The sequence below is a fragment of the Neopelma chrysocephalum genome, unplaced genomic scaffold (assembly GCF_003984885.1).
Source record: "Neopelma chrysocephalum unplaced genomic scaffold, ASM398488v2 Primary Assembly neopelma1_73b, whole genome shotgun sequence".
NCBI classification, from domain to species: Eukaryota; Metazoa; Chordata; class Aves; order Passeriformes; family Pipridae; genus Neopelma; species Neopelma chrysocephalum.
The window spans coordinates 4,815,956-4,843,109 of NW_020897734.1; the positions used below are offsets into that span (position 1 = coordinate 4,815,956).

The 27,154-nt window shown below is 44.5% G+C and overlaps 1 protein-coding gene across 7 annotated transcripts in view; it reads right to left on the reverse strand.

Moving 5' to 3' along the window:
- Positions 1-27,154, reverse strand: part of FGF13 (fibroblast growth factor 13) — a 312,900-nt gene that overhangs the window by 223,499 nt on the left and 62,247 nt on the right. For 2 of the 7 annotated variants that reach the window (XM_027687260.1, XM_027687252.1), the window contains exon 1: positions 22,978-23,214. The exons of 1 other annotated variant lie outside the window; for it this stretch is intronic. In XM_027687260.1, coding sequence (XP_027543061.1) covers positions 22,978-23,026 — 49 coding nt within the window. In that variant the 5' untranslated portion in view covers positions 23,027-23,214. Of the gene's footprint in view, positions 1-15,051; positions 15,143-22,977; positions 23,215-24,136; positions 24,158-27,154 lie in introns of those variants that run through there. 4 more of the 7 variants (XM_027687256.1, XM_027687251.1, XM_027687259.1 and 1 more) reach the window with 4 other exon arrangements.

Here is a 27,154-nt window from a genome sequence, read left to right on the forward strand (position 1 = left end):
TCACCAGGTTTTGAACTTGAATATATTAATGTAATGAACTGATTTTTTTTTATAACCTTAAAGACATTTTCTACATCTGATTAGTTCTCTGTACTTAATGTACAAAGAGCATTCACATATAATCTAGACAAGCAGGGCATACAGACTAATAATTATATAGTAAAGAGCTCCCATTTAAATGTGTGCCATTTACATTTACAATTCTGCTCATTTTTCTTAACATTCTATATTAAAGCTGATTTAAATTATATACTAATACTGCCTTGTAATTACAAGAGCAAAATTTAGTATTTATTCCAAAGTTAATGAGTATCCATAACTTATATTAACATGGAAGCAATAAATTACAGTAAAATATATTTTCCTGCACTAAAAAACCTAGCAAAAATTCCATTCCAGCAAGACAGGTAGTTAAAATTCTCGGATTTAAAAGTTAGTGCCACACATAGGTGACAAACAGAGTCAGCTACAGTCAGCTCAGGCAGAGAGATGGCTCTAGCTGATCTTCTACTCTCTCTGATGCAGAGAAGTACCATGTGAACATCACTTCCATACTTTCTTTGAGATCTTCAACATCCATAAGCAGGGCATAAGAAATGCAAGGTTGTTTTTAAATCAAGACATGAAATGCAAATCCCAGAATGAAACATACTGCCTTCTTCCTAAGGGCAAGTACCTCCTCCTGCCAGAAACACACTCTGGGTGCAGGTCAGCAGCAAGGTTTAGCTCAACTTCTCAGCAGAACAAGATAGAATGAGGCAAACTTGGAGGGCTACTGCTCCATGGAACAGGTCAGTTCTTTGAAGTGAGACGACTTACACAGATCACACAAACCCACCCAGGATTTCATCTGGGGCTTTGTTTTCACTATGGAATATAAATCACTAACATTATGAAGGATCCACTATGAAGGAGGCACCATTTTAATACCTCCACGAAGGAAAAACAAAACAAGAGCACATTTGACTCCAGTTTTCCCAGGCTTGGACAGTTGCCTTACAGCCGCTGGCCACAGTCACATCTGTGCACAGACTGACACAAGGCTCAGATGCCAAATAAGCCTGCTCGAGCGAACCACAAGTGGTAACAGAACAGCAGAGAACAGAAAATTTGTCTGACGGCAGCCCAAAGACAGCATGGCAGTTAGAGAAGGTACTCTGAAACACCAGCCCCTCTTGGAACACATATTTAATAACCACACGGCATCACCACCAGAAGGAGAACGAGTGTTCTTAACATTTTCAGAAGGTACACACCTGTATTTCTAAATAAGTGTGATTTGTTTATTCTACACAGATGTAATTAACACCTACACAGTGGATAATATACTTGACATCTGCTATTGGTTACTAATTTAGCCAGTCTCTGAAAAAGAAGGCATGCAAACTGGAAAGCCAGACTCATTACCTTTACGACAAAGACCACCAGTTGATTCCCACCAGGACTTGGCCTTATTAACCTTAGTTTTAAATTACAAAGTCACAGATGTACTCATCAGTTGCTTGATGAAGATTCATTTGCCAATCTCATCTCACAAAAGGAGTAATTAACATGCAGACATTACAGGCTGATGATTTGAATTGTTATAATGCAGGGCTACGGACAAATAGAGAGGCACCTGCATATCTATAACAACTAAAGGCTCTCTCAAAAGTTCCAATTAACCAGCATAATTGTAAGAAATTAAGTAAAAGGCACTGAATTGCATCAGTCATGGGCCTGTTGTGCACAGTTGGGCAAATAAATTAGTGCCTCCAGGTGCAGCACTGTTATAGCCATGGTGGCTTGAGGACAGAAAGAAATATGTCATTTATTTGGCTATTTTATTAGGAAAAATTGGACAAGTCTTTGGCACATAATCCTTCGCCAGATCTGACAAAAGTAGAAGCAAACTCCAGGCTAAATACAGGTTAGAGACAACTGCTCTTAATTAACCTAATTATGCTATTCAGTTAGACAACTTTAGGGAGAGGATGGTTAGCACCTGTGGAGGAAGGAAGGGCATTGAGGGGGAGAGATTGAAATGTTCTCAACTGTGGAGCAAGGAGATAGGCATATGAGGAAAAGAGTCTGCAGGGAGTGATCTGAGAAAATAATAGATCACAAAAGCACATGGACATCAAAGGCATGGGCATTTCCAGCCCCACTCTAGAGCTCTCCTGACTACCAGGGACGCTCATAATCATGAAAGCCTCTCAAAGGGAAGTCTGAAGGCAGACAGTGTGAAAATCCCTGAGAAATTCCAGAGGAACACCCTGGGATCAGCTGGGATGTGCAAATCCAGCAGTAAGCTGGCACCGATGCCCAGTGCAGCAGCCTGCCCGCAAAGCCAGCTCCAAATCAACTTCAGGGCACTGCTGCTATGGCACCCATGAAGCAGTGACTGGCTGGAGATGTTCCTCCCGAAGGCACCACTTCCCTCTCCTTTCTTGTGCCAGGTGCCTGTCCTGGTCTCTAAGAGCTACTTGCCCAAAAGTTTCTTTTAATTACATTTTCTAGACTGTTAGAAAGACCAAAGACAACACAGGATATACAAGACAAGAAACCCACTGGTGCCCTTATCAAGTGGTGTCACAGACACCCAGAGACCCTGTTGAGCAGCAGGTTTGATGCACTGCTGAAAACCTTGGTATTTAGATGTAGGAGGGTTTGCTTGAATAGAAATTTTAAACCGCGTCTCTCTGCTGTAGTAAGATCAGCAGTACCTGTGTCGCTTTGTTTTCCTGGCACCTTTAGGGGTACATCTGCACTGCACCACACATCACACTGCAGAATGCTGCAGGCAAGTGCCAGCTCCTCTCCTCTCAGAATCAGAGCTGTGTATTTAAGTCGGAGGAAGGGCTAAGCCAAGCCACACAGCAGTGAGGTGACAGACACTCAGCCTCCAGGCCCTGAGGCAGTGACTGCACAGAGCTGTGTTTTGCCATGCAGATGTGCCAGCCCATCCACAGCTGGACTCACGAATGCAGAACATCCTGGTGTGCCTTGCAGATGCTTCCTCTCCCTTCTAACAGAAGGTACTTCAGCATCCCATGGTCTGGGTACGTCCTGTACATTTGCAGGCCTTTCCCAGCATGATTGTTCCTCAAAATTCAAATTCATTGGTATAAAGCAACAAAACCCACAGAAATATTGGCTTTGTAGTCAGAATAAAGTTACATAGGAAAAAAAGGTGAAACCTGTGTATGTGGGGGGGGTCTTCTGGCAAACACAACAGTTAATACTTCTCCAGAGTCTTTGGTATTTCTCAATTTTCCGTCTTACCGCTATCATTTAAGAACTCACAGGCATTTGCTAAGGACTAGTTCATCTCCAGACACTCTCCTCCCCCCCCATTTTCCTTGCAACTGTTTAATAGTCCAAAGCACTACATGCATGCAGGAAATATTCAATAACCAGGTAAACACAGTGTATTTACAGAGCAACTCCATCACAGCACTACTGAGGACTTGTGGATTTTGTCCGAGCATATTTACCATGGACAGAAAATTAAAAACTTGGACAAGTAAAATGCACTAGATCACTAAAGCCCAAGGGGAAAAAAAAAAAAACAGAACCATCGCAGAAACTTCACAGGGAGACTGGTTTCCCAGAAAAGAACATAATGTATATGTGATAGTACTGGAAAAGAAAATAAGTCCCTTGTAAGGTATACTAAACTAATCTCTCCCCTTCAATGAAAAGCACTAAGATTTCATGCTAAGATTCTTCAGCAGCTAAGCTTTTCTAAACATATTCAGGGATAGAGAGGATGCTATTTTGAAAGATGCCTAGAAGGGTTTTCAGGAGACAAAGACAAAAAAAAAAAAGTCAATGATGAGCAGTAACTGTATAATCCTGAGTCTGTATTGCCAGTCTGAATGTCAGCTGATAAATGTACTGTTCTCCTCTGACGTTTTGGTTTCAAGATTGCCTGCCTACTCAGTGCTCAAGCCACACATTTTGTTCAGCTAATCCTGATCTCTGGAGAAGTTTTACCAGTATCTACTTAATAGCAATACTGCTACGTAAAACACAACGAAAAGTGAACAGTTCAAGTGTTACACAGATAGATTTCCTTGCATAAAGGAATAAAGACAGTCTGAGAATGCATATGGTCATTGACAAGGTTTTCCACTGAAATCAGAAGCACCAGGTTGTGCAGACCTTATTATTAATGAGAAGAATTTACTTAGCCAAGCAGCCTGGAAAATCTAGCCTTTTGGGGATCTGCTTTCAGTGTGAAAGCACTGCAGTGGAGCCTGTGCACATGAAGCAAAGAAGAAAGCCCTGAAATATTAAATATTAATTATTAAATAGCTACTATTCAATTAAGGAAAGCTTTCACGCAATACATGAATTACACTGAAAAAGGACTTAACTGTTTTAAAGACAACTGTCAGTATCCAGTGGCTCTGCAAGTGTAAGAATACACTCCACCATTTCTTTTGCTCCAAACCAGAGCACAGAATATTTGTTCATTTAACATGTGCATGTAATGACTTATAGAGTACCATGACTACAGAAACACGTGTGTTGCCAATTTAATAAAAAAGAAACCAACAAAACCCAAAAAATAAAAGCACTGAAATCTTCAGAAGTACAGGTATTACATTTTGGTAAGAACTTAAAAGTTAGATGACAGTCAACTACAATGGCCAGCTCTTTACCTTTATGAAGATAAAAAGGTTGAAAGATAAATCTGATCAAAATGGTTTTATTTACAACATACCCGTTTTTCTCAGGCAGAGAATTCAATGTGCCATAATCTTTTGGGCTTTGGATAAGTACTCTTTAAAATGTCATTTCTGACAGGTTATGTACAGTTTCATAGGGGTTTTTTATTATTACTGGGTCAGATCAGAGAGGACTTATAAATCATCTCACCATATCCCCTGTATACTACTGCCCATTTAGCCAGTAAGTCCTTGAAGAAGCCCATTAACTTGGATTAAGGATGAACCACAGAATATTAGAGCAGTGGAGCCCTTGGCCAGACATACTGGCCACACCACCTTAGATGGGGGATGGCCGGGCCAGCTCAAACCTATGGCCACAGAGGACCATTCACTATCACCCATCATCCTTCCTCTGACAGTTACCAAATCCCTGGTGATTAAGAAGGTGAATAACACCACCCAACATACCCAACACCCACAGTGGAACCCCAACACCACATTTCGTGCACCACAGCGACAGATTTGTGAACTGCCCTGAACATCACATTCATATTCCAATTTTATTCTCAACCCCATCTGCCATAAATACCCAATACCCTAAAGCTCGGTCACTGCTGCCTGGAGTGTGGCAGGGGAAAATGTATAAATATTGACATAGGAAAAAGAAATACAATTTTATTGGAGGAGTGGGTCCTACCTGTGATGCCTGAGGAGCCTCAGTGCTACCAGTGTTTTATGGTGTCAAACCATAATTTAAAGGCTGAATTTTATGCCAGTTTACCAGCCCTGTCAAGGCCTCCCATCTTCCATTTCAGCCTATTAATATCACAAAAAGTCAAGAGCCTTCTTTGGCCTTATCACCACTTCTGGAAAGGACTTGTACTCCCTCCATAAGCGGCTCCTCCTGATGAGACTGTGAGAGAAGATGCTCAGGAAAGCACAAACTCCCCCACCTCTAAATCCAAAGTCCAGCACCAGCCAGCAGGATTTGTGCTTTGAAGTGATGTATTTTCAGAAGAGACATGGTTTTCTGATTCAGAAGAGCCTTCTAATAATGAACTGCATGGCCCATAGCTATTTTCATTTAGTCTTTTTTATTTAGCACAAAAATTTCTTGAGAAATTATGGTTTTAAATAACTTAGGGCAGGGAAAAATAATCACAACCAATTCACCTATTTGCCTCCCAGTAAGCATCTACTTCATAAAGGAGAGAATATAAAGAAAAGGTTCTGCTCTACCTACTAAAATGCAAGTTTTGCCATGGAGGCAAAAAGTAGACAGCACAAGCTGAGCTCAGTACATCACTAACTGACTGTTTCTTCGAGAGAATTATGCAGCTTTCATATCAAGAACACACAGTTATAGGTCTCTGCAGGAAATTGGTCAGAAATACAATTAGAAGATAATGTAATAGAGCAAATATGTCTCATGGAAAGGAGGACATAAACTTCAAATTAACCAGTGCCTGAATTTACTTTGTTGTTGATCACATTTCTTACAAGCTTAAACCACCTCTGTTCAACAAATCCAGCCCAGAACTGTAGGGACATTCAAGCCCTACCTTTAGGGGAGCCAAAGTTTGCACCCAACAGGAGCTTATGGACAGAAAGACAAAGCTACTTGCATATTTTTAATCCAACAAGTTCTATTCAAGATGTTCAAACAATTCTCACTGGCATCCAAGTTATCCATAATTTGTTACATCAGCCCAACCAAGAGAGCAGTAAACTGCAGCTGGGCTGGTAGGAAGTGGTAACAGACTGAAGAAAGCTGGTATGGACCCTTAGAGAAGGTTATCTGTCCTTTCACTGCATAGATGTGTAAGCAGAAGGAGTGCAGGCTCTTTAGGCTGCGTGCCTGGAGGTGCACCCCATGAAAATGCCTTCAGGCACCAAACCTGTGCGCATGCATAATTTATTTTTTTGCATGAGTGAGTAGTTTCAACACCTCTGGTGTTTGCCAAAGAATCCAAGCATTAAAAATTAAAGCAAACCGACTACTCTCATCCCACAGCAAAACAGCACAAACACGTGTGATCACTCATCTCTGTGGTTGTGGGCACCGAATAATCCTGCATTGGCTGTAAAAGCAGGACCAGCAGTCCAAGGAGAAAAATATCGCAGGTAGTAGAACTGGAACCAAAGTAAAAAATGGTATTTAAATGCCTCCACTCTTACATGAAAAACTACCTCTTACAGTAATCAATAGGTGTCACGTTCCCTCGAATTGGCAACTTTCTGCATATCCAAAAGGCAATGTTGTTGCCCAGTAGAAACCAAATGCCAGCAGTGCATCAGCATTGCAGGGGGAGCTTCACTCTGAAACATTTACCTCTCTGTGATCAAAGCCTTTGAGGCTTTTAAAACCACAGACAGATTAATAAAATTGACCAAGGATGAAAAAGAACTAAAATAACTCATTTTTTCTAAACCCAGTGGCAAAAATCAAACCAATTAAAATCACGATCTGTGTCAGTTTTAGTCAATTGTTAGGACCTCAGGAAAAATGCTGCTAGAGCAGAGTTGCAGCTGGTTTCCAATTCAGTTGTCAGTATGACGAGGGAAGGGGCTGGAGGAGATGGAGGAAGGCATTAATAGCAACAGAAGTAAAGACAAGAGACCTTGGTCCACACCATGGGCACAGGATTTGCATCAACTTCCCATGACTATCTGAAAGCAAGCCTTGCTCAGGGCAATAATAAAACCAGGAGGATGAGAGAAAACATTAAAAGGAAGCCAAAAAATAAAGGTTCATAGACACTTAGTCAATAAAGAATATTTTTCGTAACAGTTTAAACCAAATGTTCTCAGAAAAAATGTTTTCATGTGGCAAAAGCACCTTTAACAGACCACTGTGGATGTTTCATGGATGTTTCAGCAAGTCCTCTCACGACCCAAGCAGAGCAGGAAGGCTGGGATTGTTAACACCAAACCAAACAGAAATATTCCAGCAGAGTGGTAACTGGCACACCAAGCCATGGCATGAGTCTACTAAGGACACCCTAAGTATCTATATATCATCTACACTACAGAATCACCTCAGCTGGTTCTGTCCAGGACAATAAGATGTAGTTAATGTGACAACAGCAATATTTGCAAGGGGCTGGAGGAGACAATGCAATAACTACATCAATACCAAGAAATTAATTTTGCCCAAGGCAATGTGCTAATTTTACAAGACACCTTGCAACAACAGCAACGTGCCAGTCACATTAACAGCATGGATACATCAGCCACAGGGCACTTATCTGTCCAGGCTGGGCCACCAAGTAATAGCAAGAGAAAAAAACCACAGCACGATGCTGTTCTGACAGAATGTGACCCCTGACAGAAGCAGTCCAAATTAAAAATAAAATAAAAAAAATAGTCAAACAACGGCAACAAAACCACCACTATAGGACAGAAGCTAAAAATAAGATTTGGCAGCACTGCTTTTCATCAGCTCTTCCTCTGAGTCTGAAAGGGAAGAGCTTGCAGCAAGCGAAACCTGCCCTCGCTTTGGATTCAGGATCACAAACAACTCGTCAATTCCCAATAGTTCACATGCGGCTTGAGCAAAGATATCATTTTCCCGGGGAGGAAAAGCAAGGGCAATGAACTATTACAACTCTAAAAATATCATGGAGTGATGAACTGGAAGGCTGGGTCCTTAACAGATGCTGATTTTCCTGCCACTTCTCACGCACATGTGCTTGTTGGGCAGCACAAGCAGCCGTTCCCCTGCCCGGCAGCAGACACACTGTGTGAGCCATGTGTCAAGGCACCAATTGCCCATTCTGGGGATAAAGAAGGACCTTCTCTTTGCAGGAAAGCCTGGAAAGGTGCTCACTCCCTTTTTGCCGAACTCTCCCGTGCTTTAGGCAGATTAAAGTAGGTCCTTATGATTTATGCTCCTTACAGGAGCACAGGAAGGATTTACATGTTTGTCATCTCAAGCTGCATACGGCATCCCACAGAGGCAGAGAAACTGAAAAACCACCAGTTTTCAAAGGTAGCCAAGGTGTAGGAAATAATTAGTGAACCACATTAGCCTACTGAAAGACATGGACTATTGAGAGCCTTTGCATTTTGAGACTGCCTTCACACATACCCTTCCTTAACCTTTTTTCCGGATGAAGGCGAAAGGAACAAGACATGACCTGTCTCCTGTAGGACAGGCTGAAAAAACCCTAACCTGCATACATGCAAAATGAGTGTTTAACACCACAGCACTCAGAGAAAAGCCTGTTACTACAGAAGATGGGAATTTAGCTACCACCACACCACATCGAAAGAAAGCTCACGAAGTTTTGGCCTTCTGCTTTAAGATCTGCCCCACACCTTTCTCATATGCCTGCCTGTCCTGAGCCATTAGCTTACGTCAAAGCCTTGTTACACACACACACAGAATTTCAATTGATTTACTCAAGTCATTGAGCAAGGAATAAATTACATCTTGGAAAATAAAGCTGAGCAGACTAGGGCAGCCTGCTTCATTGCTATGAGATTTCAAAGTTCAAAAACAAAGGCAGATCTGGTTTCATCCCCCAGTCCAATTGTAAGCTTCAAACCACCTGGTGCTCTGAGACACCGTGTTAGCTGGGCCTAATCATCAGCCAACCCACTGCTTTTTCATATCAGTGCAGCCAGGGTATTAAGCCTACAAATACAGTCATGCTCCACAGAAAGATCTTGTTTATCTGGCAATAAACTTAAACTAATCACAGTAGTATTAGCTTGAATTTATAAAGCATCAGCCATTCTCTCTACATGGTAAAACACAGAGACATTCTCTAGCACACTGCAGATCTGAATACTGAACAGAAAACACACACGAAGCTAACATTTCTGTACTTTGTGGTGGTATTAGACAGATGGGAGTCAAAAATTGATGCCATCACCTTTTAAAGACTACTCACACCATATTTATCAAGACATTAATCATCAAGACCTTTCAGTCAATAATCCTTATGCTTGTGAATCAAGTTAAAACATAAGTAAGAAAGGGATAAAGATGAGGATAATGCAGGAGACTGAATTATATAGCATAATTCTCAAAGTCAAATTTTGAAGCACAAACTACCATAATACAGCGGAATTGAGAAGTGGCAGCTGTCTCCAAGGCCATCCAGCACAGTACATGGTAAAACTTCATACCACACTGTTTCAGTTGCAGCATCATCCAGGCAAATCTTTAGGGAGGCAAACTAAACACAGGATTCTGCTCCCTTTTTATTCACCAACATGGTTTTCTGCTGTTGCAAGATCAGATTTCAAGAACCGAATTTGTTTCTCTTACATATTTCTTCAGTCTCTATTAAACCTGCTGGAACTACCACAGCAATTCATTTTACACACAAAATCCCCCTGCAGAATCGAGCCTCAATACAAAACTTACAGTTTATTCTAGCAACTGTCAGGCTTATTTTAAAACAAAACTTTGATTCAACACAAAAAAAAACCCAACACTTTTTCTAAAGAAAAAAACGAAAAGGACACCCAACATCTAAAATATTCATTGCAACAGCGGTCAGCACTATGAAACGCAAAGCATGTCATGCTCCCACTGAGGATATTATTCAGCAAGGCTGATACTGAGCAGCAAAAATCATGTTTCAATCTAAGCTGACAAGACAGTACTGGTTCAGGTTCTGTCCTTTATAAGGTGTCACCCAAATAAACACAGATGAGCTATTGAAGTCTCTTGCCAGTAGTTATTCAAACACACGTCCCATGCACAGCAATAGTTTAAAATGTTTAAAGCAGTAATAAAAACAGTAGAGACCTGACTGAGAAGGCCAAAGCACTTTAAGACAAGACATATAAAAGAATTGGGCGTTTCCCACTGAGTGTAAGAATTTGCTGATGAATTAACAGCAATGATATTCACAACTTCATGAAAAAAGAGTGATGCACTATCTTTTCTTAGTGACAGAGGTACTGCCTTGACAAACACCTCAGTCACACACATTTGAATGAGAGGGATGAAAGTGTGCTATGTTTTCTTGATTTCTTTTATAAGCCTTTTGTCACTCACTCAGACTTCCTCATCCACACTCAATTGCTCCTTCTGAAATACATTTAACGTAAGAATTTGTGATAGTGGGAACATGACATGACAAGAATATATGACATTCACTGATAGGAGGCCCAAACCAGTGCTACCAGTTTTTTGGTAAATGAAAAAATGCTTGGCACCTTGCAGGACAGATTGTCAAGTCTTTTTGCAGTGTTTTAGTCTGTCAAACCTGTGTGCTTTCACACTACAGCCTGATATTACTGCAAAGAGTTCCAAAGACAGGATTTTTTGCTTTCAATACTAACATAGAAGTTAACCCTGTTCACACCATTAGAAAACTCAAGTGCCTAATTTTTTTTTTAAGCTGCTTTATCAGTGAAAGAAAGATTTTGCCTTTAAATCCCAGATAATTAGTAAATTTAGTCATTCCAGACTTCACCGACACCACATGTGGGCTTTCACAGGACTAGTTATTAAAGGACAGCACTTGTCTCAACCTGGTGCAAGTCCAGGATAGATTTTTTTCCCTATGGTAAATGAAAACCAGGAAACTTAAGCATAGGCAAAGCACAATCTGAAGACTTCATATAAACAAAAAGTTTCATTTTTGTGTGTTTGAACAAATATATATAGATTTTAATAAGCATCACAAACATACTCCCAGTTTAGTTAATTGAAAAGGTGAAAAATCAGACAAGTTTTTTTAAATCCTTAAACTCCAACTGAAGTTTTTTTAGATCCTTAAACGCTGACTGACTAGACCATTGCACATCGAATAGAGTTGGGTCTCCCCTCTTCTATTTCCAACGTAGATATTTAACTATTTATTTTTCACTTGTAAGCCCAGTTCTGTCTCTCTTGATTAGATTTTCAGCCTCTCCTGCCACTTTACAATTGGTGTGCTTTTCAGACAATCTGAAAAACACCCAACTGGTAGAAAACATCCTTAGGCAATGAACTCAACCACTTAACCTGTTCTGCAAAGGTATTTCTCTTTCTCTGCTCAGTATTTGCAACAGTTTCAGTGTCTCAAATGCTAATGATTTTGCCAGCTCCTGCCAACGGTGATGATAAACACATATCTTTGGTCCCCATATGGAAAGCCCTGGAGATATAGCAAATCCATGAGCTCCTTTTCCTCCTTGTGCCTCACTATCTCCACCTCTATATCACTGCTAACTTCATCTCTCCCTTGGACCCCGGTTCCCCCAAAACTCCCACTGATCACTTCCTGCCTTAGATATTCCCATCTCTTCTTCTCTGCTCTTCACAAATCCACACTCCACAGTGAGAAAACACACAGCCAGGCTATTATTACACTCCCGGAAACAGTGATAAATTACGCCCATAATATCTTCTCTTCCATCACATTTTTCAGCTTTCTTGGGCTCTCCAGAGCCTTTTCAAAGCTAATTTTCTACCGTTCAAAGTTTCACGGAATTTGCTTTCTCCTGTCACTCCATCATACTTTCTCCCCCTTCCATTCTCATCCTGGCATCTCTTATTCATTCTGCAAATCGCAAAGCAATTGGAAGTTCATCCTTCACTATCAAATGTGCAGTGATATAAAACCAGACACTTCCAGTCCAAAAGGCACATATACAAACCCTCCCTACCTTGCTACAGAGCTTCCTACCATCCTCCATGCCATTGACTTGAAATTGTGGGTTTGGTTGGGTTTTTTTTAATGTTATAACTTTCAAAATCTACTCCTAACACTGTTCAGAAGCGCCTGAGTAATTTTTCTGATCATACTCAAAAGTCTTGCAAAAACATCTCAGTTTTGACAGGACCAAGGGTGGAACAAGGACACAGATGGAAGACCTGACAGGTCTTTTTCCTTAAAATAGTTCCAGTTTGCCTATTTTTCCCGAGTAACTTCAAAGAGGTTTTGCATATGTCCAGTGGGGGAACAAATTCAAATGTTTAAACATTGAAAGTTGCCATGAAAATAATTGACAATTTTCACAGCTTTGCACAATCCTGCTCTCCTCTACATTCATTCATGGCTGCCACTTAAATTAGGCATCCTTAGCAAGAACATCGACTGTTTTAAAATGAACTACTAGGAAGAAGTACAAATTTACCTTCCTCCTCTCTTCCATGCTATTCTCTCCTTGTATATGAGTTACTGCATTAGTATCTACAAAGCTTTCCCTCCTTTTGCCTACCAACTAGGCACCCTATATGAAAAGACTATTGTTTATGTGTTTGTTATTCACAACACCCCAGAAATCATGTGATAGAAATTCCTCCCAAAGATACAATTATATGAACAGAACTTGAAAACTGGTTTTTCCACTGATATTCTGAAAAGAAAAAAAAAACCAAAACCAAGCAGCATAAAACCCAACCCCAAAACAAACACCCAAACCCCTCTTCCAGCTAAAGAAACCAAAGATGCTGCTTCCCAAGGGGCCAAGTAACACAGGCCTATACGCTTAACAGGCGAGGTACCAGCCAAACTCCAACATTAAAACAGACACATTCCTTTACCATTCTCCCTGGCCAGGAAATATCCTGACACTGGAGTGGATCTGAAACAGGCCACACTTCATCCCAGAAATCTTTTCTCAGCTCCTGGGACTGGCTGGAATCAGACTGCTGACTTACTGCTGCTGTAGCCTTCCCATTACGTCACCAAGAACAGACTTGCTGTTTGATCCCTTTGACTTATTTCACTTTTACCACCTTTTATTGACTTCCACCTAAACAAATAAAAAAATAACAACCTTTCCTCAGAAAGCAAACGTGGGGCAGAGGGGGAAGAGGAGAAGAGCAGCAGATGAAAGTCATTCCAGTTCTCCTCACCCAATCACTTGAAAACAGTTAGCTATTTTTGGCAAGCTCTGAACGTTCAGTCACTGGTATGCAAGATGAGAAGAAAAAGTAAAGCAGAGCACATGACAAACCTGCACTGATTGTACATCAGTATGGCTGCAGAGACCTTTCTCCTCTTTACAGTGAGAAGAAATACTACTTCAACATCTGCAGCATGGGGTAGGAAGGAGTACCTGCACCACCTGAAGGTCTCAAACAATTACAAATCATGATTCCCTCAGGAAATGCATAGGCCTGTGATTCCCACCAATATTACAGCTCCCAAAAATACCACCACATCTTTATTTCACTAGGAAAGACTTTCACGGTTCAGGTATTCCAGCTCTGCACCCCACAAGAAGTGGCAATGGCTTGCAGTGTCAATTAAGACCATCACAGTTTCTTATTCTCTTGCAGCCCTCGGTGGAACAAAGTATAAGTGACAGAAGTTCAGAGCACCGTGTATAATTACAATTAAAAAATTTATCATTTTTGAGGCAGCACCGTAGCACAATGTGGGCAAACTGAGAAATAAGAGCAACATAAGAAATTCCTATGTCCACTGAACATAAAAGGTAGCTGCATAGAACTTCACAGCAGATGAAAAATCCAAAGCAAAAATGTTTCTGTGTAAGCAATTTGACAGCACATTGAAAATGTACGGAAGTAAATCCAGCCTAAGATACTTGAACATTGTGGTCAGTACCAGTGAACTACTTAGAGATGCAAGGGGGGTGGGGTGGGGAAAAGGTACCTGCCATCTTTCTTGATAACTCCTGAAAAAATACCTGAAACCCCAAAATCAGAAGAAATCTGTCTCCATGTGTCTGCTGGGCAGGTAAAAGTGTGCAAGGCTGGGTGTGAACTGATGAGGTGCTGTGGGTTACCTGGAGCTCACTCTACATCACTCCCTTCCATTGGCTCTCTTCCCTGCCCCTCTCCTGTTAGCTTTCCTTTCTGGTTCTTTCATACTTTCTTTACATTGTATCTTTCTTATTTTATGCAAGAAAAAAGAATGTCCAGCACTTTTTCCTTTCATTTAAGGAAAATCAGAAATTTCTAAAATTTGAGGAAAAAGTCATCCACAACAGAAGAGGAAAATCTCTGAGGACTCCTGATTCCCCTTCCCTGGAGATACTCAAAAGGCATTTGGACACAGTCCTGAGTAATGTGCTCAGGGGACAGTGCTTGAGCAGGAAGGTTGGACTACATGAGCTCCAGTGCTCCCTTCCAACCTGGACCATTCTGGGATTCCACACCCAAAATGAACAGAAAAGTCAAACAAAACCAGATGAGTGCTAATTTCCACTGGATTTGAATAAACAGGCTGTGGGGGGCAGGAGAAAGTGGTTCAGAATCCCTAAACTTCTATATTCAACTAAATGAATAAAACCTGTATGAACCTGCTGGAATTGCAGAGCTGATGGCCATCACCCCCTCCTCTGTCCAAGGAGCTGCAGTCCCTGGGGAAACCACTGACACACAGGAACAGTTACCTGCTTCCAGGAGGAAGAGGGAACTTTCTAATTCCTTTCCCTTGGCCCATTCTAATGAGAAGGGCAATTAGCCCATTACCTTTGTCACCAGATGCTGAGGCTGAGCCACAAGCCCTGGCTGTCACCACATCCCTGTGCAGCTGAGTTGTGTCTGGGTGCCCAGGTGTCATCGTCAGGGGCCTCTGTGAGGTGGGAACAGAGTTCCAGCACGTTCCAAACGGTTCTGGAAGGTTCCACAAAAGCCTCACCGAACCTGGCAGCGACAACGGTGGCGCCTCTGGGAAAACACGTTGGAAACCAGAAAAAATACTGGGGCCTGTGGTCCCCCTGCAGGGGAAATAGGTGGAGGACACCAGAACAGAGCAGGTAAATATGCCTTAGGGAACCACAGCCCATGCAGAGCCTGGGCTGGAGCAGGTCTATCCCAAGGACTACAGGTCATGGGAAGGGCCCACACTGGGGCAGGGGAAGAGTGTGAGGGGGAAGGAATGGCAGAGGAGAGCTCCCATACACCAACCACCAGCCCCATTCCCCACAGTGCTCAGGCAGAGGAGCAGGAGTTTGGAATAGAGAAGTAAAGATGACCCTGGGGAAAAGCAGGATGTTCAAGTTTTTGTCTTTATTTCTCACTATCCAACTCTGATCATCAGTTTTTCCCAAATCGATGTTGTTTTGCCCATGATGGTAATTAGTAAGTGATCTTCCCATCTTTATCATCTCAATTCATGAGCTTTTCTGTCTCATTTTTTCTCCCTGTCCTGTTGAGGAGTGTGAGCAAGAGAGTGCTGGGTGACCAAGGTCAACCCACCACATCAGCACTTTCCCTCTTGGCAAAGTGTGTTTTAAGGGGATGGAGGAGGGAGGAGATTAGCAGAACAATCAGATGGGTAATGCTACTACTGCTGCTGAAATCCCACCTCTGGGATGCCAGTTGTTACAGCTTACACAAACAGGCAGAGGGAAGTCCAGCAGAGTAGTACTGCACTGTCTGGAACCCCTGTGCTGGCATCCAAGAGTGATGAACAGAGACGAAGTCGTCACTTTACAGAAGCCAGCAAATGCCTGTGGACCACTCTGGTCAGATGAGAATTACATGATGCATCTCTCTGACCTGATCCCACTAACACAAAAGAAATTCATCCTAAATTGGGTGGTAACTAAAAGCACAGGTATCAAAAATACCAAGCACTTGTTAAACAATTTATTCTTAAAGCAACAAGCAGAGCCTTATATCAATTATGTCAACCTCAGATGAAAAGCATCTAGAGATTACCTGGGCCACAGAACAGAGTGATCTCTATAAATACATCTTCATTTCACTTACAACCACAACCACAATATCAAAGGTAATGAACCACCACCAGTTCAGATTTAGTTAATCTTGAACAGTGTATGTGTAATGCAACCCAGACCAATCGCAATTCAATTGCTATTTCAGGAATATCTCCTCTTCCTGCTTCATTTCTGTCCCTCTGCTCCCTCCCACCTCAGAGCGATGCTCTAATTATTCAAACAACGTAAGCAGCGTTCAATCCATGCCAGCCCTTTCTTCCTTTAGCACTGACCTTGCCTTATACATCACTCTCACAAAACTAATTAAGTGGAGAACAGTCCCACTTTACGCTCTCTTCATGAAAAGAACTGAATTGCTACCTGCCTGAGGGTGCAATTCAAATTATTTTCACCTTCATTTCTCTCAGCAAAACAATACAAATATTGAGCAAGAAAACAGACCAGGTAATTCAAGGAAATCCTTTACCCAAGATACCACACAAAAATAAAAGGATTATTGTAAATAACGTACTCCTTTAGTTGTTTCATTTTGTTTTTAAACATGTCTTTTCATGTAAGCTTGGCCAACATGGGTTTGGGGAAAAACAGGGAATTTTTTTAGGCCAAAAGACAAAGTTGAGGAAAGAAAAACACTGTTTGGGGTACAGAGACCCTACAGACAGGCTCAACTAAGAGAGATCCAAGTGCCCAAGAAAGCTTCAGTCCCACAAAATATATATGAAATCACTGAATCTGTGAAAGCATCCAATAATCAACAGGGAAGTCCCTCTCCAATATACAGAAACACAAAAATCGTGGTCTGAAAATGCTCAGCTGTAGGTTGTCTATGATGCCAAGCTTGTCCTCCCAGATTCACAGATGTTTCGTTTGTACACAGGACTAAGCACATATCTAGATTCAGAGAGGATTTTATAAAAGCATGGATTCACTGCTTGCAGTGAGGAGACTGAAGAATGGGATTTGCCAAGTCTTTGCTCCTGAGGAAGTGGTTCATATACCCTGGATCCATCTCTTTTCCTCAACACACTATAGCAATAACAAGAAGAACAGAAGAAGAAAATTAACATTCATTTGACCCAAGGCTGCGCTGCAGCACAAAATTCCCAAAGCACTGAGGTAAGACCAGTGCCTTGCAGGAAATCACAGTAAATGGCACAAATACATTTCTCGATGACAAGTCTCCAGCATATTGTGGGTGGCCACAGACCAGAGATGCATAAGATTTTGGATGGGTCAGGCTTCTGGCATCTGCTGTGGATGCTGGTGTTCACCCCTTTGCAGTCCCCTGCAATGCTCCATGGGGCTACTCATCCTCCAGGCTTCATCTGCCTGGGAGTTTTTCCTCTGAAGATGAGATTTGGCATCTGCCAAGAAGCAACTGTTATTAAGTTTTCCTCTAGAAGCAAAAAAAGATGACTGCCTTTTACTACCTTCCATGCAACACGAGTTCTTTTGGCACAGGCAGCAGCCATGTGAGAACCAACACTATCACAAACCCAAGTTTGGAGCTTGTCCCTGAAAATCCTGCCTTATTGTGGATTTCTTCAGCTAACACTGAAAGCCATTACAAAGCATTGGCACAGATGTGTTGGCATCTTGATGTCAAGGCCACTTCTATTTTTTAATCGCTGGTGTTTTACTGTCATATGTGAGGAGCCATTGTCTTTGGATTTAGAGGGAAGGATATTTCTTTTATAAATTTATCCTTCATAAAGAGTTACTCTAGTTTGTGGTACCAAAATCAGTCACAGATAATGAGTCATAACAGGAGGTAGTTACTGTAAATATTCTAAGCATGGGCACATTAACAACCACCCACTAATCAGAGGCAATGCCACAGGCAGACACAGAGAACTCCCACTGGTGTCAATGGGAATTTTGAATGGTTCAGGACCTCAGCCAAAAGCTGAGTATCTATTGTAACCTGAAGCATTACCATCCAGGATGGGGTGGGTCATGCCTCAGATTTTGGCTATCACTTTCCAGTGGGCAATGAAGGCATCCATTCAAAGTGAATCTGCAATCTCAAATTTCAGACAGGAGGCACAGGGATTTCTAGTGTGAAGTGAACAAAACAAAAGCATTGAGTTTAATGACTCATTCTTTGGTGTCATTAAACATTTATAGTACAAACACAAGTTCTGATGCACAAGTCAATAGCACCAATTGACCACAAGAAGACCCAGTCTACTGCTGCCAAACATCTGCCTGAATGGATACTCAAGTTCATACCCTAAACTGCAGTTGCCGCTGAAGTTTGGTGGGGCTTATCTGACACGCAAAGGAATTGGCACTCAAATTTCTGACAAAAAGACAAAGAAATGCCCTGCCTCCCACCTGAGCTGCCCAAGCAGCAGTTGAGGCTGTTAGTGCTGTGCTCCCTTCCCCCTTCTCACACGGGTCTGCACTTGCTGCTAATTTTGATTCCATGGAATCAGACCAAGACGTGGTCAGCTTACATGCTGCTCTTCTTCAGTCCCTGAAGTAAGTTACTTTCTCATGATTCAGTACTATAGAAATATAACTGTTGAGATCAGCTTCTTTATTTTTGTCGGCTTTTCTCCAGACCTTTCAATCATAAGCTGCATTATACTATATTCCCATAATGCCAGGAAAAGCAGTAATAGATACCTCAAAATTCTGACTTCTATTTTTCCTGCCAAGTGATTTCTCTAAGTGCTTTGTTTTCTGCTGTCACTGAAATAGAATAGTACCTGTACTTCCAAAGTCTTCACTGTTACTGTCACTATTTCAATACACTCCTCTCAGATTAGAAGCTTTCAGCTTCTAAAATACTCCTATTTAGCTTTCTGGAGAAGAAAATATACTCTGCACTTTCTCACTGCTCATGGCTGAAATTATCAGACATTTGGACAAAGCAATCAAAGTTTCTTGTGGTGACAACATGGTGACAGGAAAAGACACCCCGTGACGCCCTGATGGGAAAGCCAATAGTGTATGATCCCACAGGCAAAAAGAAAAACAAATGCAGATGAATCCATTCCTCAGATTTAGTTTCAGACTCTCTGCTCCATCTCTTGGCTTTCCTCAGAAGAGTCATACAAACTGCACAGCAGCCTCTGGAAAGAGTCTGGCTGTAATACCAGACAGCATGAGCTCTTTAAGGCCCAGATCCAAAGGACAGGGATCTCAGCATGTCTCAGCTCCCTTTCTAATGCCCCGTATTCTTCTACTGCCCCACACCTCTCCCCCAAATAAAAGGTTAGCAAATACTTTATTCAAATGTGTGTTGACACAGCCCCAGAGATCGGTGGGGACACTCCATATACTGTTCTCAAAGTACAAAGCAAAAACATTTTGAGGGAGAGTGAAGTCACCTGTCCTGCCACACACATGGCTCTCCAAACACCAGCTGTGTGGCAGGAAAAGAACCTGGCTGGTGGGAACTGTTCTGCTGCCTGGGGGAATTTCCTGAGCACACTACTACAATGGAAGAAGAGCTGTTACCAACCATCAGATGACCACTGCAGGATGCTGAGCTGGTGTTACACAGATTCTCATACTCCTGCTTAAGCCCAGAGCAAATGCAGACTGAGGAGAGACACGGAAACCTGCCCCATGCTTGGAACCACCAATATAGAGGGGACAAGGCTGCTCTCTGGAACAAGTTGTTTGCTACCACAGACACCACTCTGGAGCAGCAGCAGTGCTGCTAATCTATCTGTTTAAAACAGCCTGCAGACTACATGGGCTTATGGCATCCTGCACCTCCCTAACACTCACACAATTAAAAAAAAATGGGGGGAAAAAGAAATCTTCTAGGCGTACATTCACAGTTAATGGAGCATCTTGCAAAAAGTTAAGGTGCATGTCCCTAACTTCACTAGGTTAATCCAGGAGCTTTATTTAGATTGGGATAGTTAATTCTCAAACATCCACAGCCAGTTTTAAAAACAGCCAAATTCTGAGCAAAACAGTCATCACTGGGTTTTCTAGACAGGACTTGTAAGTGGAACCAACAGACTCTGAAGCAAGCAGTTACTTTCCTCTGACTTTGGAAAAGAAGTGAAAAATCACAACTATTTAATTAAAAACAGATTTTGGTACTTCTGTTACACCTGTGCAATTCCACTGAAGCCACCACAGGCTTTATGAGAGAGGGCAATTTAACTGAAAATACCCACTGCAAGACAGTAAGTACTTGCTCTGGATTGTGCTGACTCCTACCAGAATCCACAGCCTTTCAAGGTTCTGTATCAAGTCAAGTTTTTCTACAAAGGCCCACCACAAAAGCTGATTGCAGAAAGTGCCATTTAACAATTTACACAAAGCAGCTCTTTACATCTGGGCTGAATATGGCCCTCCTCAAGTTCTGTAGAGAACTACAGCAAAGTCTCATCTCATGCACGACCTGTAATGTATAAGAAAGCTTCAGGAGTTAGAAAAGCTGACACTGCTCTCACTGACAAAGTACTCCACATTTATTAAGCAAATATAACCCAGGGACACCTGCATTTACAGCAGGTATTAAAATTACATCATATATCTTACAGAATGTAGGATACATGAATATATCACCACAATAAGCTACTCTTACATGAAACGTGATTGTATTGTTCTTTGAAAGAGGGACTGACTAACTAACTCAAAAACACAGATGTTTCTCTCAGGACTGAAGTGTTTCCAGTGCCCCTGTATAGCTGCAGAAAAATGCAGGAAATGGTATACCATCCTTTCCAGACAAATTACTGTTTCATTGTATAAAACAAACAATATCAAACAACAGCCCACCCATCACAGCCTGTTTTTACTATGCTGAATCCAAATTAAACGTTCCCATTGAGAGCAATAACACTTGAAAACACCAAAAGGAAATTCAGGTGGTTCAGAGCAAAAAACATTTCCTATTTTCGTCTACAGCACAGGAGGCTAAAGAAGGCCATGCAGCCTATATATTAACTGGTAAATGCTACCTCCTTATCATCGTACCTGGAGCCTTTTAAAAGCATATTTCACAGATGTTAACCATTGCTCACTTTCCTACAGCAGTACCAAACCACCTTACAGGAGTACCGGCTCCTCCTGCTGTATCTAAAACTGCCTCTTCACTTGGTGATAACAGAGAAAGTTTTTATACGAGCTCAAGGAGTGTACCAGCGTCTCCTGGAAGCAGAGAATCAGCATCAACTGTTTTTCTTGGGAGTCTCAGAATATACACCTTCTGGTACACTGTCACCACAGAAATCAAAGCCTCACATGTCTAAGTCATTACTGACTCATTAACAGCAGATACAAATGCCTTTGTCCCAATGTCTTGAAACGTACATGTGCCAAAAGCTGTACACAGGCAATTTCAAACATGAAGTCAATGTGTCATTAGAACTTGTAATCATAGCACAAAACGGAATACGTACGCTTGACTTAAAGAAACAATCTTTCAAGTAAGCATAGCATAAGTATGGCAAATTCTTTTTGTTTAGGATTACAACACAGTTCTAAAACATGCAAAGTAATTCCTCAGAAAGGCAGGAATCTTTTGTTCTGCATTGCTTAATAAATTATTTAAAGCACAATCTAGGCAATAAGGCCACCATAAACGAAAAAAAAAAACCCACCACAACTCAACTTCAAGGAAGATAATGTAAAGGCAAAAAAATATTTATATAGAAAAATGTAAGGTTTTGCAATGCAACTGAGTGGTGAACTTGTGTTGCTGTGAAAAATAATTCAAAAAAAAGATCTGATGCAAACGCTAAGGTTTTGGTCAAAGGATAACACAGAAGTGGAAAGAGAGTTGGGGAAAAAACCCACATTAAAAAAAAACCCAACTCAAAATTGTTAAACAAAGTTTTTCAAAATCAAGAAACCAAAAAGTTTTTTCTAAAGAATAGAAAGGATGAATTGTTTTGATTTGGCCTCTCAGGCTGCTAAAAAAGTAAATGCCAGGGAAATGCCCATCACGTTTCATAAAACTAGCAAATACGGAGCAGGTTTTCCCTCTTCAGGGGAGGCCCGGCCCATACCCTTCACCGGGTACCCCACCAGCCCTAGCCTGCCACCCAGATGGACGTTTGAGACGACACACGGATTTATGTAGGAACACACAGGAACACCGCTCTGGAGGGACACAGAGCGCTCCCGCACCAGCCCCTTCCCGCACGTCCCCTCCAGCCCCGCGCTGGGGATGGGGGCTCGGCACAGGAGGGCACCGCCACCTGTGCGTGCCCCCCGAGCGGGCCATGCAGAGCGACAGGGGCACCCTGCGTGCAGCACAGCCCCCCGGCCATGCACCCCGCCCCCGCATGCCCCCAGCGCCCCGCCGCACCCGGGGGCGAACCGGGGTCGGGGAAGCCCCCCCGAGCGCAGCCCCAGCTGGGGGGTCACCCCCCGGCACCGGCGGTGCCCCGGCTCCGCGTCTCCATGGCGATGTCTCCCCGCTCCGCTCGCCTCGGCCGGAGCCGGGGCCGATGCAGCGCCCAGCACCCCCCGGCCCGCGGCAGGGGAGCCGCACCCCCCTCGGCGGGGAAAGGGGGGGGCACTTACTTTCGGCGGTGCCGCATTGAGCCGGGCCCCCCCGCCCCGCCGTGCCGGGCTGCCGGTGCAGCGCCAGGCACCGATCCCCTCCCCGGGCTCTCCCGAGCTGCGGGGCTGTCGGCGGAGCGGTGCCTCCCTCCCAGCCCGGTAAGGTCGGGCTGTCCGCGGTCGGGCCGGGGAACACGCCGGTTTATCGGGGCGGCTGCGCCTGCCTTACCCTTGGAAGCATCTTTCTCTTCTTTGGGCTTGATCACCTTCCCGCTCATAGACCCCAGCTTGGGTGGGAAAATCCCCGGGAGCGTCGCGGATTCCGGCTGGACCCAAAGAAACCTCGGGCGGGGGGCAGCGTGCGTGCGTGTGGGGGATCCTCTACGCCGAAAAGGCAGAAATAACACCAACAGAAGGGGAGGGGAAAAAAAATGAGGAGCCGGCGAGCTGCCCGCTCCCCGGCGCGGTGCCTCGGAGCCCGGCGGCGCCGCCGCGGTGCCTGCGGGAGCGGAGCGGGGAGCGGGGGGCTCCGGCAGCCGCAGCACCGAGCCCCTGCGCCGCTCGCCGTGCCGGAGACAAAAGCGATTTTCCCTGTGTCTGCCTGGCCCCGGCCCCCTCCTTCCCCCGCCTCCCCGGCACTGCCTCCCCTCCCCAGGGCCAGGGAAGCGCAGCCGGTCCTGGAAGTCCCACCGACCGGGGGGAGGGGGGTACCGTGAGTTGGGGAGGGTTGTTTGCTTGGCTGTGTCGGGGTTTGGTTTTTATCTTTTCGCATCCTCCCTTAATAATAACGGGATGGAGCAGCAGAGCTGCAGCCGCGGATAGGAGGAGAAGGAGGAGGACGCGAGTCCCCGGCACTGCAGAAGAGGCGGCAGGTTTACGCTCGCGGCAACAAGGAGCGCTGGAGCTGCCCCCTCAGACCACCCCCGGGTTCCGCGCATCCCCTTCCCCATCAAATAGTACGGGGAAGGGGGGGAGGGAGGGGGCAACACGCCCCCGCTGCCCTCCAGCCACCGGACGGTGTCCCATCGCCAGGCTGGGGGTGGCGCAGAGCCGGACTGCCCCCCCATCTGGGGAGCCGCTCCCACCCCCCTATCTCACAAGGGGAGGCTCCGGCCAAGGGGCTGTGGCCCCCGGCACCGCCCGGTCCCGAGCCCGGCAGCCTGTTGCTGCCGTCGCGGGAGTGCAAAGAGTCGGCCGGGAGACATGGAGCGAAAAGGAGGGCACCGCATTCCCTTTAACTGGGGACACGCAGAGCCTGCGCCGTCCGCCTCCCACCTCTACTGCTCTGCCCCGGGGCGTGGGACGGCGCTCACCCCCTCCCTGCCTCCCCTCCATCCGCCCTCGGAGAGCAGGAGGGGACCCCCAAGAGCAGCCAAATGTCCCCTCACCTGTGCTACAAAACGGCGTGTCCCCCCCACCCCCCGGCCTCCTTGGCGGGGGCAAAACTTCTACGAGCGGGACTGCCGTCAGGGGAGGGAGCGCAGGCTGCGCAGGGAGGGAGGAAGGGAGGGAAGGAAGGAAGGAGAAAACCAATGCAGCCGGCGCCCCTTGGAGCCTGGCCCTACTCGGTAGCGCCCAAAATAAAATGCTGGGAAGGGCGAGCCGTGAAGTGCCTGGGGGAGCCCGTCGGTGCGGCAGCCGGACTCCTCCAATCTCTTCCTCCCCGCCTCCCCAAAATGGCCTGTTTGGAGCGGGGGACACCATGGATTTCTCAAGACCAACAGGGAACAAGGTGGACCTGGGTACCCCCGGGGGGAGGCAATATGCTCAGGGCACGGCCCTCCCCGTGGCCTCTGGGCGCTCCTCTGCACATCCTGCCCCCACGGCGGGAGAGGCAACGCGCCCACAAGCGCAACCCTCGCACCGGAGGTCTCCGGGAGAGGCAGCAGCCACCGCGGCTGCGCGGCCTCTATTTTTAGCGGAGCCGAATTCCTGCCCCTTCACCCCTCGTTGCTCCAGCCCAGCGCCGGGGACAGCTGGAGGCAGATCGGCTTACGGCGGCCAGCGGGACCGGCCACCTTCTGCTTCTGCCCCGAGCGAGGGCACCGGACTGTCAGGAGGCAGGACATCCCCTGATTAAGTGGGGGATGAGCCACAGCGTGGGATAAAGTCTCGTTCCCACTGCACACAGGTGGCTGGAGATCAGGTGCGATGAGGAAAAGGAGGGCTGTTTTAGCTACGAATGAAGAGCAAGGATCACAGGTGCCACCAGGAAGACCTTAATGCTTGCACTTATTAAAGACTTTCCAATAAAAAATACACAAAATTGAACCCCCAGTCCTCAAGCAGAGCTCCTCCAGACCTGCATGCATCTGTCTGTACTATCATCGACCTCTGCTCTGTTTCTGGAACCAAGGAATTGTCCTGGCAGGGTCAGCTTCGCTTTGTAGAGATTCAGGATGCCCAGGGAAGTGATGGATTCACCATCCCTGGAGGTGTTTAAAAACCACATAAATGTGGCACTTAAGGAAATGGTTTAGTAGTGAACATGGCAGTGCTGGGTTAACAATTAGACTTGGTGACCTCAGTGGTCTTTTCCAAAGTAAATGACTCTAGGATTCAGTAAGCCCTCAGATGATGGTCGATTTAGGGTGCTGTCAGTAACACAAGTCTGTGTTACTTCAGTCTTTTCTATGATTTCTTTTTTAAACACTTCAGAGACATGCCAGGAGGATCAAAAACTTGATCTTCGTTTTTGTCTGTTTCTCTCCGGTCAAACACTGAATCTAGAGAGCTGGAAGTGGAGTGGGGAAGGAGCGATTCTGCGGTTCAGCTGAGCCAGTGCTGGCAGAAGGAGTCAGTGAACCCCAGCAAGGAGATTTCAGCTGTCCAATACAACTTAGACCCTAATTTTCCAAGGCATTCACGGTGTCTTTGCTGAGAGTCACTGGCAATTCACACCTCTGGTCTGAGGTCTTTCCAGCACCGGAGGCCACTGGTAAGTGCTGTGCTTAGTGCTGACAGTGAACTTGCATTAAGTAAGCCATTCTCACCTTTGCCAGGAGACCTGTTAAATTTTACAGGAATAGTTATTACATTGACCAAATGAGGCCCATACACTCATACTAAACGTTGGAAGGAGGCAGCAGCTCAGCAGGTTGCAGAAGAATCGTACCTAATGGTGGGCAGAGAGAGCTTAGCCTGCTGTTTTAAAGTGAGTTGGTTTTTCCCCTTACTAGTTTTCAGGGCTTAGAGGTGTCAGTTAAAACAGTAATAAAACATGATGTTAGGCATGCAAAATATAAGGGGATTTGCATGAAGGCTTATTGCAATCCAAGTACAGTTTGCACAGCCTTTAATTTTAAAGCTACCTTGATGGCTCAAGTATTTTAGTGGAAATTGTATTTGAGGTCAGGGCACTGACTTAAGTTTTCAGTTTTCCTCATCAGTTCTTTCCTTTGAAGTGAGCATCTCTGGATTTTAGGTAAATCACTTCAGGTCTGGCTTTGCAACAAAATTTCTTTAACTAACTCACAAATATTTAAACATGAGTCTGAGTCTTAGCATCTTGGTATATCAATTCCCAACTATAGCAGGGAAAATTGTCACTTCATTGCTTCACAGCTATAATACTGGAAGTTGAGAAGCAGTTGGATGCAGTGGTGACAGAAGTGATACACAACGAGCTACATACCACAGCCAGGCTCACACAGAAACTTACCTATACATGGTCCTGACATGGATCCTGTACCTCTCACTGACAGGATTCTGTGAGTTTCTGAATTAGAAGCAATTTTTGCATTTCCAGATAAATTGGATACCCAGAGGAAGATTTAGTGATGTTTAATACAAAGAAACCTGATGCGTCCTGTGCAAATGTTGTTTAGGTGTTCCCTATCCACCTGTGTGGCTTGGGAGGCTTTAAATTCATGACTGTCTCTTTGGGGGAGCACAATTTAAAGTCAAATATAGTAAATTGCTTAATTACACACCTTTTGTGTGCATCCCAAGATTGTGATGCAGTCATATGAACTGAGTGGCAACAAGCCAGGCAGCACAAGTGGTTGGAGCATCATCTGTACCCTTTTATGGTTCACGAGGTCTCCTTCCCAGAGGGACAAATGCAGTTGCCCCAGGCACAGCAAGGTCTCACAAGCTCCAAGTGTGAAGTGAAACATGAGGCTTTTGCAGCAGAGAGACTCACACAGCAGATCATATTTGGGCTCTCAAAATACTCACAGCTCACGGAGGCTCTCTAGAAACAGGCACAGCAGAGCTGACGTGCTGCACGGAGCTGTGCCTCTGCTGAGGGTATTTATTCCCCCAGGAATATCTCCCAGAAGGTTCTGACTTGGCACAGGCTTAGCTAAGTCGAGTCTCACTTACAATATGAAACTGTAAACTGTAAGTGCTTTTATACAGCACAACTATTGCTGCTTAATGTGCAATAGCTGTACGGTCTGTCT